The sequence below is a fragment of the Cnephaeus nilssonii genome, assembly GCF_951640355.1.
Source record: "Cnephaeus nilssonii genome assembly, chromosome: 19".
Taxonomy (NCBI): domain Eukaryota; kingdom Metazoa; phylum Chordata; class Mammalia; order Chiroptera; family Vespertilionidae; genus Cnephaeus; species Cnephaeus nilssonii.
In genome coordinates this window covers 9,309,380-9,323,482 of record NC_137090.1, presented here as the reverse complement: position 1 = coordinate 9,323,482, position 14,103 = coordinate 9,309,380, and the positions used below count along the sequence as shown (strand labels likewise).

Here is a 14,103-nt window from a genome sequence, read left to right as displayed (position 1 = left end):
CGTCCGCCCCACGCTCCGCCCTCCCCGGCCCGCCCCCAGGGAGCCGGCCAGCCCGCTCGGCACCCCGCCCCCGGGCGGCCGTCCCTAAAGCTCCCTGCTGGGTGGTACGGCCCGTTCCCCGGGGGCTGCGGCCGCCCCGCCCGCCCCTCCTCCCCGGGCCTGACAGGAACCCGGCCGGCCCCCGCGCCCCAAAACCCCGCACCGGAGCGAGGAGGGGAGAGGGGCTGGGAGGGGAGGGGTCCCAGTTCGGGCCTCCAAAGCCAGGGTTTGGCTATTTCCTGCAACCTGACGTGCCAAGATGGCGGCGCTCGGGCGGGGAGGAGGGGCGGGAAGGCGAGGGTGGGACGTACCACCCGCACCCCGGGGGCGAGAGGAGGAACACAGCGGAGGGAAAAGGAAGTCCTGCAGGGAAAACCGAGGAACGCCCCCTCGCCCCACCCAAGCGTGGGTCTTCCCACTCCCCGGGCCCAGGGCAGCGTTCCACCCACAGGACACGCCCCTCCGCCCCGGGGCCAATGAGAAGAGCCGGCCGGGAGCCCAGGGTTTTATGAATGGGCTCCCCACCCACCCACCTGCTGCCCGGGCCTCCTCCCGCCAAAGGGTCAAGTTAAGAGATTGCTGGCACCTTAAGACACCTGTCCTACAACAGTCATAATCACCTTATTCTCAGGCTCACTTCCTGAAATCTGTTACATAATTCCTCTAGGACCAAGGATCTCCAGGTATTTGACCTAAATGATGGGACATAGTGCTCTGAATGGAAATATGCAAATTTGCTTCTCAGCACATCGTAGCTCTTTAAACAGTTACAAAAATAAATGTAGCCTTTATTACCAAGTAATATAATAAAATACATCATTAACCCTATCATAGGGGAAGAGGATGAAGTGATTAAATAAGTAACAAGTGTATGTTACTTTCTCTCTGGAGAAAGACTAGGTTTTAAATATTACAGAGCCTTGCATTATAAGCGCTCAAAAATATAAATCCAAATTTGTTTTAAGCCGAATTAGGAATGAGTAGAAAAGGAATAGCCCAGCTAATGTGTGGGTCAAGAGTGCCTATGAAAGAGTTCATGGGTCAAATGAGGGCTTGTGGTCAAAGAACAGAGAAGGGAAAGAAGACAGGAGATTGGAACCATAACTTTTTGGGTTTTTTAATAACTGACTAAAAAATAGTAGCAAACAACTTCAGGAAATCTAGAATTATTGTAATAGGATTACTACATGATAAAAGGAAGCCATAAAATATAAACAGCTTCCATTTTTATTTATTTTTTAAGAGCCAGGGAGCATACTGCCAATTTGGTCCTGACTCATAAAATCATTTGACTTCATCATTGCACTTCTCACATCGAAGACTCTAAGCAGTGTAAAAGGATGGATACCCTAGAACCTATCAATAAACCCAGCCCTTCCTAAACTAGCTGGATTTGCAAAGGGGAAAAAAGCTGACCTGCCTTACTATATTACTCAATAACAAGATACAATGTGGTTCCGTTACATAGTAAAGTCGCTTATGAAACAAGATATTCTCACAAAGCTAACATTTTTTAAAAACGCATGTAAAAATTACCATTTGTATATATATACACACACACTATACTTTTACAGTTTGAAAGGTAGTCCAATGGTTCCAACAGTTCACTTAGGGACTTTAAAAACATTTTCCCCTTCCAGATTTTTTGTCACTCCCTTGGCTCTGCCCTAACCTGCTATCATCCTGTCACCTATCGACTAAATCAAGTCCATGTTCATTTACCCTAGTAAGCACACTCTATCTCAGTGACTCTGGAGTGGGGTTTCTAAAAGGACTGGTATATGCTGAGGAGGTGGAATAGGTGTGTTCACACAAGTGGGAGGAAAGTGGCATAATACGAATCACAACCACAGGAAGCAGCCCTCCAGAGTGGCAGGAGTGCTCACACCTAGATGGTCCAGTGCCCACCACTAAAAACAGTCAAAACCCACTCTGCACCCAGCAAAAGCTGCTGAGGGTCCGTCCCATAAAGCAAGTCACACTACTTCTCAAAGGAAGTAGCTATTTCAGGATCCACGGAGGACAGTCACTTTGAACAGTGGTGGTTTGACATCTGTGGAAGAAGTCACTTGAACTCTTATAAAGAGAATTTTTAAGGGGTCAGCAGCTTCCCTGGAAAATTCAGGAAAACCAGCAAGAGAGGATAGTTTCATCTTTTCATAAAGTTCTTCTCCAGAGCTACTGAGGTCCTCTGTAAAGAGTAGATATTCCGCTTCACCCGATCCTCCAGGGAGGAGGTGGATGCACTCTCTAGCTTCATGCGCCTACGGAGAGAAGACAGATGAATGTAAGTGACAAACGTGTCAACTAACAAAATTAAAAGAAACAGGTTGCTAGCCACAAAACAGCTGTAAAAACACATCATCTTTTAAGCCCACATATATTACTTTTGCCTCCATCTGGAACTCAGTTATTTAAACCAGATTCAAAGGGAAAATTTATCTGTTTTGGAAAATAGTCAAAGCCTCATTGGAAAAAAGACTTCCTCAGCCATGAATTCTTATTTAAAAGGAGATTCAATGAAAATACCAATTCACCTCTCCTCCTCTCAAATTAAAAACATCCCACTCTCTGGCCAGCTCTGGCCAGAAGCTACGAGTGGTAACAAAGATGGTCTGGAGACTGAGCTCCATGTTCTCTCTACACAGACACAGGAACACTGGGAGCACAAGGAATGGACCAGCTGCCCATCTGCCTTCTTGGGACCATCGCTACGAACGAAAGCCATTGGGCAGGAAGAAGATGCACTCACTGGATAAACTTCCCGTCCCGAGAGTCCAGCTTCTCCAGCCTCTGCTCCCTTTCCTCGTCCTTAGCGTGCTTCTTAAGGATGTTCAGTCTCTCTTCCTCCCGCCACTTGGCATTTTCCATCATTTCTTGCCGTTTTCGCTCAAGTTCCTCTGATGAGAGCTTTCTGTTGAACACAAAAACCATCCCAACATGTCTACTTCTCTCCTAACAAACAAACCGGAACCACCTCAGGGAGAACAGGAATCAGGTAGGACCTCAGGTTCTACACCTCACTGCTCTTTCCACAGACATGCCTAACCTATTGTCAAACTCAGGATGAGTTTCTTTCCTTCCAAATACCTTGCTTGGTCAGGCGGGAAGTTACCAGTCAAAAATAAATCTTTTTAGCCCTAGCCAGTTTTGCTCAGTGGATAGAATATCGGCCTTCGAACTGAAGGGTCCCCAGTTCCATTCCAGTCAAGGGCACATGCCAGGGTTGTGGGCTTGATCCCCAATAAGGAGTGTGCAGGAGGCAGCTGATCAATGATTCTCTCATCATTGATGTTTCTACCTCCCTCTCCCTCTTCCTTCCTCTCTGAAATCAATAAAAATATATTTAAAAATAAACTTTTTTTAAAACGTTTCTGTTCCCTGGAAACTTAGAGAATCAGACAATCAATAGTTAAAAGGGACCTAGGGTCCACCTCTCTTCTAACAACATAGTGAATACAAGATGTTGTAGACTCTCAGTGGTTCTCAACGTTGGCTGCACATCAGAATCACCAGGGAGCTTTAAAAATACTGAGGTCTGGCCCTAGCCTGTTTGGCTCAGTGGATAAAGCTTCGGCCCATAGATTAAAGGGTCCCAGGTTCGATTCCGGTCAAGAACACATACCATACCTCAGATGCAGGTTTGATCCCTGGCCCTGGTCAGGGCAGGAGGCAACCAATCAATGTGTCTCTCCCACACTGATGTTTTTCTCTCTCTCTGTGTCTCTCCCGCTCCATTCCATTCTCTCTAAAAGCCAATGAAAAAATATTCTCTAGTGAGGATTAACAACAACAACAACAAAATACTAATGTCTGGGCCCACCCCCAGAGATTATGATGGGGTGTAGCTAGGTAATGGGACTTATTTTTTTTTTTATGTTTCCCAAGTGATTTTAATGTGCAGCCCATCTGCAGGGGCAGTAAAAGGAAGTTCATAAAAGTTGCTCATTCATCTAAACTTCTACTAAGAGCAACAGCAACCCCTAGGGACAGCCTTTCATGGGCACAGCCTCGGATCCCAGGGCTGCACGCCTATATTCTGTCTGACCCACTCCACACCCAACTCAGACACAGAGTCCTGTCTGCCCTCAGGAGAGTCCCCTGCTTCCCTTCCAGCTGATGCCTCAAGTAAGGGACACTCTCTCAAGAAAAGCTTTTCTATGGAAATCTCTGAGAGAATTAACAGATGTTGAGAGACAATTTGTCCCTTCAATGTGCCTCCCACTGTGAGGGGCAGACGTTTAAAAGTTGACAAGAAGAATAAAAAAAGCTGGTTGGGCAAAAAGGTGATAGAGATTGTCCGCCTGCCCGGTGTGAACCGCTCCGAGCCGCAGGCCTGCAGTGCTGAGTTGATCTGCCGGGCTCTTGACTCACCGGGTGTATCCAGGTGCGTGCCGCCTTTGGTAGACCTCTTTTTTAGGTGATGGGCTCCTGGTTCGGCCTCTCTCTCTCCTGTTTACCTTAGAGTTGTGCCTGTAACAGACACAGAGGGCAGAGAGGAGAAAAGTTTTTTCAACACAAGGGCTTTTATCACGTTCCTCAAACGATGGCAGAAAAGCTAACTGTGTTAGAATTATAATCCAAATTGAAGAAAACGGAGGGCAGAAGTGGAAGGAAAACCAAGGCATAAAGGTACATAAGATTTGATATTAAACTTGCTCTAGAGATTCCAAATATGGAAATATGTAGTTCGAGCCTGGCCAGCATGGCTCAGTGGTTGAGCATCTACCTATGAACCAAGAAGTTCACAATTCGATTCCCGGTCAGGGGCACATGCCCGAGTTGCAGGCTCGATCTCCAGTGGGGGCATGCAGGAGGCAACCAATCAATGATTCTCTCTCATCATTGATGGTTCTCTCTCTCTCCCCCTCTCTTTTCCTCTCTGAAATTAATAAAAAAAAATATATATATATATATATATATTTGAGAAAGTGGATTACAACCACTTTAAAACATTAAAAAAATATGTCGTTTTAGGGGCCTGGGCTTTACATTGAGGTGAGGGCAAATGATGTAAAGGGAGTTACAAAGCAAAGATATTTGGGAAAATTAATGAACAGATATCACCAAAAGCAAATCACCTGTTGTGACCAGCCCCCGGTACGCACAGGTTATTTCACAGAGAATTCCAAGACTCACGTTTTGCTTGGCCTTGGGGACCGTGACCTTCTGCCCGGGGATGGAGACCTCCTGTCCCGGGACCCTACTTCTCTGGTGCTCTTCTTGCTGGCATGTCTGGGAGGGGAGGGGGAGGAGCTCCTGGACCCGGAGTGATTCTTCCACCCATGCACTCCTTTCGGCTCAGCCATCAAAGGGCCCTGCAGCCGCTGGCTATGGTCGGAGTCCCTGATCTATATCATAAAGGAAAGGAAGAAAGGCTATTCCTAGGAAAATCCAGCAGCTCAAGAGAAAATGCAGTGAGACAAGAAAATGAATGAGCACTGAGGTTCTGTAAGGAGACAACTGGGTAAACCAATCCCTTCCCAGCGAAACTTAGGCAAGTTATCTTCAGAATTATTTAAAAGAGTGTACCCACCCAACCACCTACACTGGCTTGGCTCTTCGCTGCAGCCTAAGGAGGATCCTCGCAAGAGGCAGAGCATGGAGGACAGGGCCTAAAGTTAAACATACTGAGGGAAGAGAAGGAATCCAGAGGGGTGTGCATCTGTTAAACATTACCAGCCTGTACACTTAAAATGTATGCATTTCATGTACATTATCTGCAGAGGGATGGACAGAATGCCTAAACACTCCCCTGGTGGGTTAGCCTCTCTGCTCAGAGCGCCCTCAGCTCAGGGATACGCATGGGCCTGTTTCCAGCAGCCCCAGTCTTAGCTGCTCAAACTCCCTCCTTCCCACGTTTGACTGGCTGCTAAAAATGCTCTATATCTAAAAGGCTGTCAGGTTGGCACATTCAACAGTCCCACTCCCTTTGCAAAGCCCACGTCCTTACCTGTAAACCGTACCCAGGAACTTTGGATAAAACAGAGGAAGAATTTGCCATCTTCTTTTGAGATCTAAAAGATTAAAACACACACTCCTTGAAAAAAAAATATGCAAAAAGGTCCAGTCTACATCTCTCGTGCTGAAATGTGCTTCCTGCTTCAATGGTGACCTTTCCCACCTCCCAGCTTTTACTTGGGAGTGTGTCTCTCCATTGGACCGTCTTTGCTGGAAGATGCATCAGCACAGTCATGTGTTTCCTGTGAAAAAAACGTGGGCCCAGCTTTTCAGCCCTGATGCCTGAACACATTCTCCTCTCACCTCGTGCTGCTATTCCAGGGACTAAGAGTGAGTCAGCAGTGACAATGCTGACTGCTCCCACAGAGAAGATATACAGAATGGGCCCAGATGGGTCCATTAAAGCATTAAAAAAAAAGCCTACATAAAACTCGATTCAGTCTCGGAGAAATCACCAGCTGAGATGAAAGTCATATCCAGGCTGTCTGACCGAAGACCCACAGGGCTATGGGGTCACGCCAAGATCTCCAAGAAACTCTAGTGCTAGCTGGCCAGCTCTGTGGGCACAGGGCCTGTGTCTGAGTTCACCACTGAAACCTCAGGCCCTGGCAGCTCCCGGCATGGAGTAGGCGTTCAGGAAGAGTCTGTGGAATGAATGAGTGAATGAATCAATGAGGGAGGCCCGCCTCCACATGCTCACCTCCCCCAGCTGCGCTCATCCTCACTGCTGCAACGATCACTACTGGAGCTTCTGTGCTTATGTTTCTTGTGCTTCTTTTTCTTCTCCTTCTTTTTCTTCTTCTCCTTTTTTTCCAGACTCATTTGCAACTAGAAAATGCCCAGAACATAACCACACGAGATTACTGAGACCCCTGTCAATCCTCTGAGTGGACTGGGTTATGCACAAACTACCTGACTCCAAGCCTCTGGATCTACAGGGGCCAGGACATTATCAGAGTAGCCCTGTCAACAGCGGAGGGGCTTATCCCTGGTTGTACACAAATGCCCCCAGACTAGTGAACAGAATCTCTGGTGGGTGGGGCTAGGAATCTGTGTTTTTAACCAGTCCCTGGACCCACTGCCTAGCACATCCATCTGTCAAAAGAATTCCAACTTCACTGAAAGCATGTGGGAACTGAAAGATCAATCTTTCCATTTTCCTTACCAACTGATCCAAGAAATAATCACATAACATGTCATGTGAATGCTGCATGGACCCTAGAAAGTCTGCCACCTGATCTCCTGAACACACTGGATAATCATGCTTTCCACAGGCATACCCCATACCCCTCTTTTTCTGGAACCATGCCATCACATGGTACGTTCCCAACCAAAAGACATAAAACAGAAAATCAAGCTTAATTAAGCTTGATAAATTGAGATTGCATAAAATCACCAGGAAAAGGTCTCTAAAAGACAAAATATTTTAAAGCCACTGTTTTCCTTCTCGTAAAGTAAGAGTAAATGGAGTGAAGTTCTCATGTTAAAGGAGCTAAAAGATACTCCTGGTGCTCATTTGATGCACTACTTACCAATTCTTTGATTTTCTTCATTTTCACAGGATTATTCAATACCTCTCTTTTTTTCTCTTCCTCCTTCTTCCTAAAGAGAGAAAATTGTAAAAATCTTAACATCTTATTTTAGAAAGGAGATTAAGTCACTCATTCCACTCTCCACAATTCTATGTAGCAATCTTTTTTCAAAAGGCATGTAGGCAGGTCCTATGTTGAAATCTACATGATGGTGTGAAAGCCAGAAACCTTCCCCAAATCTGCATACAAATCTGCACAAGGGACTGAATATTGTGAGGACAGTCCACACTGGTTCCCTGTGGTGTGTTTCTTGTTAGGCTTCCCAAATAGTCAGGTAAATGGGGTCAGCCTATGTCAATTGACTGCCGTGTATCTCCAAATTCCCAAGAAGCTGCCGTCTTTCTCACCTTGCTTATACCTCGTATTTTTTATTAAGGGTTAACAGTAAATGAATAAATCTGGTCTGGTCCACTTGCCAATCTCTTCCCATATGGCCTATACCAGGCACCCATAATGGAGCCTCCTTCCCAACATCAAGCAGCCCAAATGGAGACAAATTCTTTTACATGATATATAAAAGCTAAGAGGAAACCAACTGTGAAGTGAGAAGCTAAATAACACGTCTCCTAAGCATCTCTGTAACAAAACCCTTCCCAGCCCCTCATCAGTACCTGATGATGAAGAGCGGGTCCTCCCGGATCTTGCTGGCCATGTCAAGGAGGGAGTTGGCACCCGATGGGGCAAAGATAGAGCCTGGGAGGAGTCCTGTCTCAGAAGAACAGCCTGCCTCCTTCTCCTCCATCTTCTCAAAAACGTACTTGTCAATGGGGCGCCCCAGCAAGTACTCATCACGGTTCACCATCCCACCAGGACCCTGGTACATCCAGTCCAATTTTTCTTCTTTTTTCCTAGATCAAGAAAAGAACATGTAGACACCTATACACAAAACCTGAGCACGAAGGATGGATAACCACAGCTGGTCAGAGCAGGACTCATTCTACAGGCAGCTAAGATGGGCTAACACAGTTCTCCACATGGCACCCGGGGAGAAATGGTACCTGCCAGCATGAAGCTTACCATTTAGCGAAGATCACTTTCACCACCTAAAGCCATTTATGAGGAAAACTATGTTCCTCAACTTGGGGCACAGATCCTTTGCCCAGGGATTCTACAAAGTTTTAAATTATCCTTTCATTTCTAGAATAATCTGAAACAAGCATATTCTGATAATCTCATTACCAAGACCAATTTCAGTGACCGCATATGCAGTTGTGTTCACTATGTGTTTTGGTGCTCATTGTCATATTGGCACAAGCAGTGACACTACATTTATGGAGATGGTGAAAAAAGACCAGCGAGGGGGGCCAAAGAGGGGGGCCAAATTATGTCCCAGTATCATGCCAAACAAATATTTCTTTTTTTTTTTATCTCTCTCTATATATTTTTTAATTTCTTTATTGATTAAGGTATCACATATTTGTCCTCGTCCCCCCATTCCCATCCCACACCCCTCCCCACACATGCCCCCACCCCCCTGTTGTCCTTAACCGCTGGTTAGGCTCATATGCCTGCACGCAAGTCCTTTGGTTGATCTCCCCCTTTACCCCCATCCTTCCCTACCCTCCCCCTGAGGCCCGACAGTCTGATCCATGCCTCCTTGTTTCTGGGTCTATTCTTGTTCATCAGTCTATGTTGTTCATTATTTCCCCTAGATGAGTGAGATCATGTGCTATTAGAAATACACTTATAAGAACCGAAAATGAGACAAGCAATAATGGTTATGGTGACAGGCAAATGAATCAGTGTGTAGTGAGTTTCTTTCTGGGCCCCAAACAAATATTTCCCTATAGTTCTGAGAGAAAAAAAATGGTGAGAAAACTGAATCCTCATACAACAGACAATAAAGGCATGCTGAATTCATAAAAGCATATGTTAAAGCAGCTAATACCCCATTCACACTGCAAGCAGCAATGTATTTTTCATCAAAACAGCATTACCTATAACATTAAATTAAATGTTTTTTTAATATGATTATTTTGTGTATTTGTTTTTGGTTAAGATTATATAACTATGAGCATAAAGAATGTCTTCTTGGTTACATCCTTGGACATTTTTAAAAATATATTTTTTTACTGATTTCTGAGAGAGAGGAAGGGAGAGGGAGAGAGAGAAACATCAATGCAAGAGTGAAGCATTGATAGGCTGCCTCCTGGGGATCGAGCCCACAACCTAGGCATGTGCCCTGACCAGAATCAAACCAGTAACCTTTTGGCGTATGGACAATGCTCAACCAACTGAACCACACCGGCCAGGGCCTTTGGACATTTACTTTTTTATTTTAAATATATTTTTATTGATTTCAGAGAGGGAGAGAGAGAGAGAAATATCAATGATGAGAGAGAATCACTGATCGGCTGCCTCCTGCATGCCCCACACTGGGGATTGAGCCTGCAACCCAGGCATATGCCCTTGACTGGAATCAAACCCGGGACTCTTCAGTCCACAGACCAATGCTCTATCCACTGAGCCAAACCAGCTAGGGCCAGACATTTTTTTTTTTTTAATATACTAGAACTGAACTATGGACCTCCTAGTTCATAGGTCAACGCTCAACCACTGAGCCACTCCAGCCGGGCTAATAAGAATAATTGATACTCAACCAGTTTCACAATTCCATTTCCATTAACTGAAACTAAGTCTCACATGCACACAACCTTGAATGTCACAAATCCTCCTGTCATGAAATTATTAAGGAAAAGCCTTGTGTATCCAATGGGGGGGACACATGCTACACACTACCCAGGAGACATGCCCACGAGGACATAAACAAGAAAAATGATAGATGGCCCTAGCCAGTTTGGCTCAGTGGATAGAGCACCGGCCTGCGGACTGAAGGGTCCTGGGTTCGATTCCGGTCAGGGGCACATGCCCTGGTTGCGGGCTCAATCCCCAGTAGGGGGCGTGCAGGAAACAACCAATCAATGATTCTCTCTCATCATTGATGTTTCTCTCTCTCCCTCTCCCTTCCTCTCTGAAACCAATAAAAATATATTTTAAAAAATAAAGATGATTACTTAATTTAAGTCTACTGTAGCTTGTATTCAATTCTGATTTAGAAATGCACTGCATATTTCATGATCTTATTTTTTCTCAGAACACATTTACTCCCTCCTTTCACAAGATGGGTAGGGTAATTATTATCTACTACTCCTATCCTGTATTTCACAAGAGGAAACAAGTAGCGTAACATCGAGTGGGACTGTCCAGTCACACAGCTTTTACTGACAGACACACTATCCACCTCCTTCCATGAGACCTCACTGCCCCCCTAAGACGAGCCTGCAATACGTTAACAAACAAGAGCAGGAACGAGGCCTTGACACATACCGAGAGGCAGGTGGTAGCAATCACCCTCAGTTGTGGTTATTCGCCAACCATCTACCATGAGCTCGGCCTACACCAAGCCCTCTACATGTTATCTCAGTCCATCTTCCACAAACCTTAGAAACTGGGAACTCACGCTCTCCTGGGTCTAGTGAGGTAACCAAGGCTCCCAAACTTGCCCCCAATTACATGGTGAGGCCGAACGTGCAAAGCCAGCCTCAGAACCCAGGTAGTCCGACTCCAAAACCCATGCTTGTAACCAGCTATTGTGCAACAGCCAGATGTTCCCTACACAGCAGGACACCCTCAGCCCCCAACGCCTGCCCACCCGCAGCTCCTGGCTTACTTGACAGCGCCAACATCCTCCGCGTAGCGCTGCATCTCCTCCCTGGCCCTCTCCTCCCGCAACTCCCGCTGAAGCTCCTCAATCTTCTTCCGCTCAGCCTCATGCTTCTGCTCAGCCTTCCACACTTTCTCCACATTGCGGAGTGTCTGCGGGTGCCAGCTCTTCTTCAGGTTCTGTGGTAATTGAAAGGAGGGAGAAAACAGTTCAGGGAGTGTATGGGTAGTGAATATAACTGGCCCTGCCCCCCCAGCCCCTCTGTACCCTAATCACACCAAGGCAGGCGTATGTAAGGTCAAGACTGCCTTTAACAATGACAAGGTTGGCACCCACAATCTCTCACACACCAGGGGGTTTTTGGTCAAGTGCATAAAGCTTCAGGATAAAAAAGGCCCTTCCTGAATTCCCTTCTAATCCTTTTAGCCTGAAATGCATATAAATCTGACTTCCATTGGCTATGTCTGAAGTGAGGGTTGGTGATGACAATACAGGAGGAATGGGGCAAGGAGATGGAAAAGTATAGACTCTGTAAAGCAACATTCATTCTTATGAACACAGCCTTCTTTTCCTTCAGCTCACTTAACCTGCCTTACACTTGCATGGTTTACAAGCCCATCGAGTACCTCTTCCAACCTTCCTTCCCAGGAATCTCCCCTTGGTGCTGATCTCCCCCTACCCTTCACCCTTCTCCTCTCCATCCTCCTCAAGAGCCACTGCTCTGGTCCAGCTTTCCCAATCAGGGAAGGTTTCCTGGAAGAAATGACATCTCAGAACAATTATAAATTAACCTGATAATGTAGGAAGAGGGGAGGCAGGGGTAGGATTTTGTAGAGAGCGCCAGGGAATGCACATGAGCATTTCTTTAATTACTGTCAGCTGAATCCAGTGGCGAGAGCCACATCCTGGAAACACGCCTTGCCAGAGGCAGGAGTGTTGTCAGCTGGACCTTCAGTCCAGGCGCCAGGAGGTGGGTTTCCTTATCTAAATCCAGCCAAGCATCAGGAATGAATAAGACTCGGGCTCACTCAAGAATGCACATAATCTCCTTTGTCTTGATCTTTAGTAAAACTTCCTGGTTTTTGCTGTATTGGCTCCAGGTCCCTGTCTCTCCATCAGAGGACAGTGGTCCCACCCGGCCCCAGCTTTTTCCTTCCATCTCTGTGTCTGTCTCTTTCTTTCATTTTCTCAATCCCCAGCAGCCCCTACTCAGGAACCGTACCTCTGTCTAGCCGCGCTGGACGCGGAGAAGAGAGAAATATTTACAGGATTTCCAAACAGAATAGCACACACAGGTGACGGCACAGTGGTGAGAAAGAATATAGCACAAACAATTCACTGTGGCTGGAGATGGAGTGTAAGCTGATGAGGAGGCACTGTCTGGAGACATTTTGTTTGCACAATTGGGGGAGAAGGGTGGTACTAGTGGCTAGAAGCCAGGGATGCTGGTAAACATCCTACAATGCACAGGAACACACACACACACACAACAAAGAAATATTCACCCTTGAATGTCAATAGCACTGAGGCTGGGAAACCCTGGATTAGAGCTTTCCTGTTCCACATACAATTAGGTGGTGAAAGCCTGGGGCGGTGGGGGCTGAAGGGAGTTAATGGGGGAAAAAGGAGGACTTATGTAATACTTTCAACAATATTTTTTTATTTGCATTTTCCACTAAAAAGAGCTTTCCTGTCTCTAAATGCAGTTTTCTGAAGAATACACAAATTCGAGGAACCTTGATGGAGTATTGAAACTCTTAACAGCTCCTGGACAGGTGACTTAATTGATTTGCTGATTCGATTAACTAAACTTTCAAGAGGTTAGCATTTTTCTGATGTTGCACCAAGCTCTTGTGGGTCACTGCCCAATTTAGGGCCTCAGCCCCCTACAAATGAACTATTCTGTTTAAGAGCAATTGCCACTTAACCTATATTAAGTGCTATAAATTCAGGAGAAAACTCTGACACTATAGGTAAGAATGCAGCACTGAAGGAGAAACGGAAAAGGTGGACATGAAGATCCCTTCAGGCTTAAAATGGATCCCAGGACATGGCTCAAGGGAAAGAATGGGGCATAAACCACGCCCACTACAGCCCAGGACGTCGCTCTGAACTCCCAGCTGAGAAAGATAGATGTGTCCCAAGACAAGATATACAAAATAATGCCTGCGTGACCTGTCCTCGATATCTGCCTTCTTTCCTACCCGTGACTTCAACCCCTGTCCCCCGGGCCTTCCCCCGGAATTTCCAGCCAAGAGGGCCCCCCTAACAAACACACAAACAACACCTGCCACCATTGGGGACACACCTGGCACGCCTCCCCAAGCCTCCGCTCAGTCCTTTCGCGGCCTTAGCGATCCGTCCCCTCTCCAGGGCTAACACACACACACACACACACACACACACACACACACACACACACACACACACACACACACACACACACACCTTCACCCCCGCGAAAGCGAGGCTGCGTTGCCAGGGTTACCCACTCCCACCAATTTCCGTCCGGAGCCCTGGCCCGTCTCCCGCCTCAGTCCTCCCGGCCGAGGTCTCCCTCACTTACCAGGTCTCCGCCTCCCATGATGGTGGAGACGTTTCCTCACTCCGTGGACCTGGAAGACTCAGGAAAGATCCAGAGGAAACGTAGAGAAACAGTTCAGGTGCGACCTCCCCACGTCTGTTCTTAGGGGCCACCGGCTGCCACTTTCACAGCCGGATCTACATTCCACTTCCGGGAGAGCGTTCAAATACGGCGACGGCGTCGCGGGGTGATGACGTTTATTACCCTGTGACGCAACGTAGCAGGCGCGTCCTGTGTAGTTTTGCAGTTGGAGGCCCTCAGGT

General features: G+C 46.7%; 1 protein-coding gene across 1 annotated transcript; it reads right to left on the bottom strand.

Annotated features, from left to right (window-relative positions):
- Window positions 1–829: 829 nt before the first annotated feature.
- Window positions 830–13,976, bottom strand: CWC25 (CWC25 spliceosome associated protein homolog). The gene is made up of 10 exons (XM_079797447.1): window positions 13,823–13,976; window positions 11,263–11,435; window positions 8,204–8,440; window positions 7,533–7,602; window positions 6,701–6,828; window positions 5,993–6,056; window positions 5,179–5,390; window positions 4,414–4,512; window positions 2,792–2,953; window positions 830–2,303 (listed from the first exon to the last, which is right to left on the bottom strand). Exons 1-10 carry the CDS (start codon window positions 13,838–13,840, stop codon window positions 2,189–2,191), a joined length of 1,278 nt encoding a protein of 425 aa, XP_079653573.1. The 5' UTR covers window positions 13,841–13,976; the 3' UTR covers window positions 830–2,188.
- Window positions 13,977–14,103: the final 127 nt, after the last annotated feature.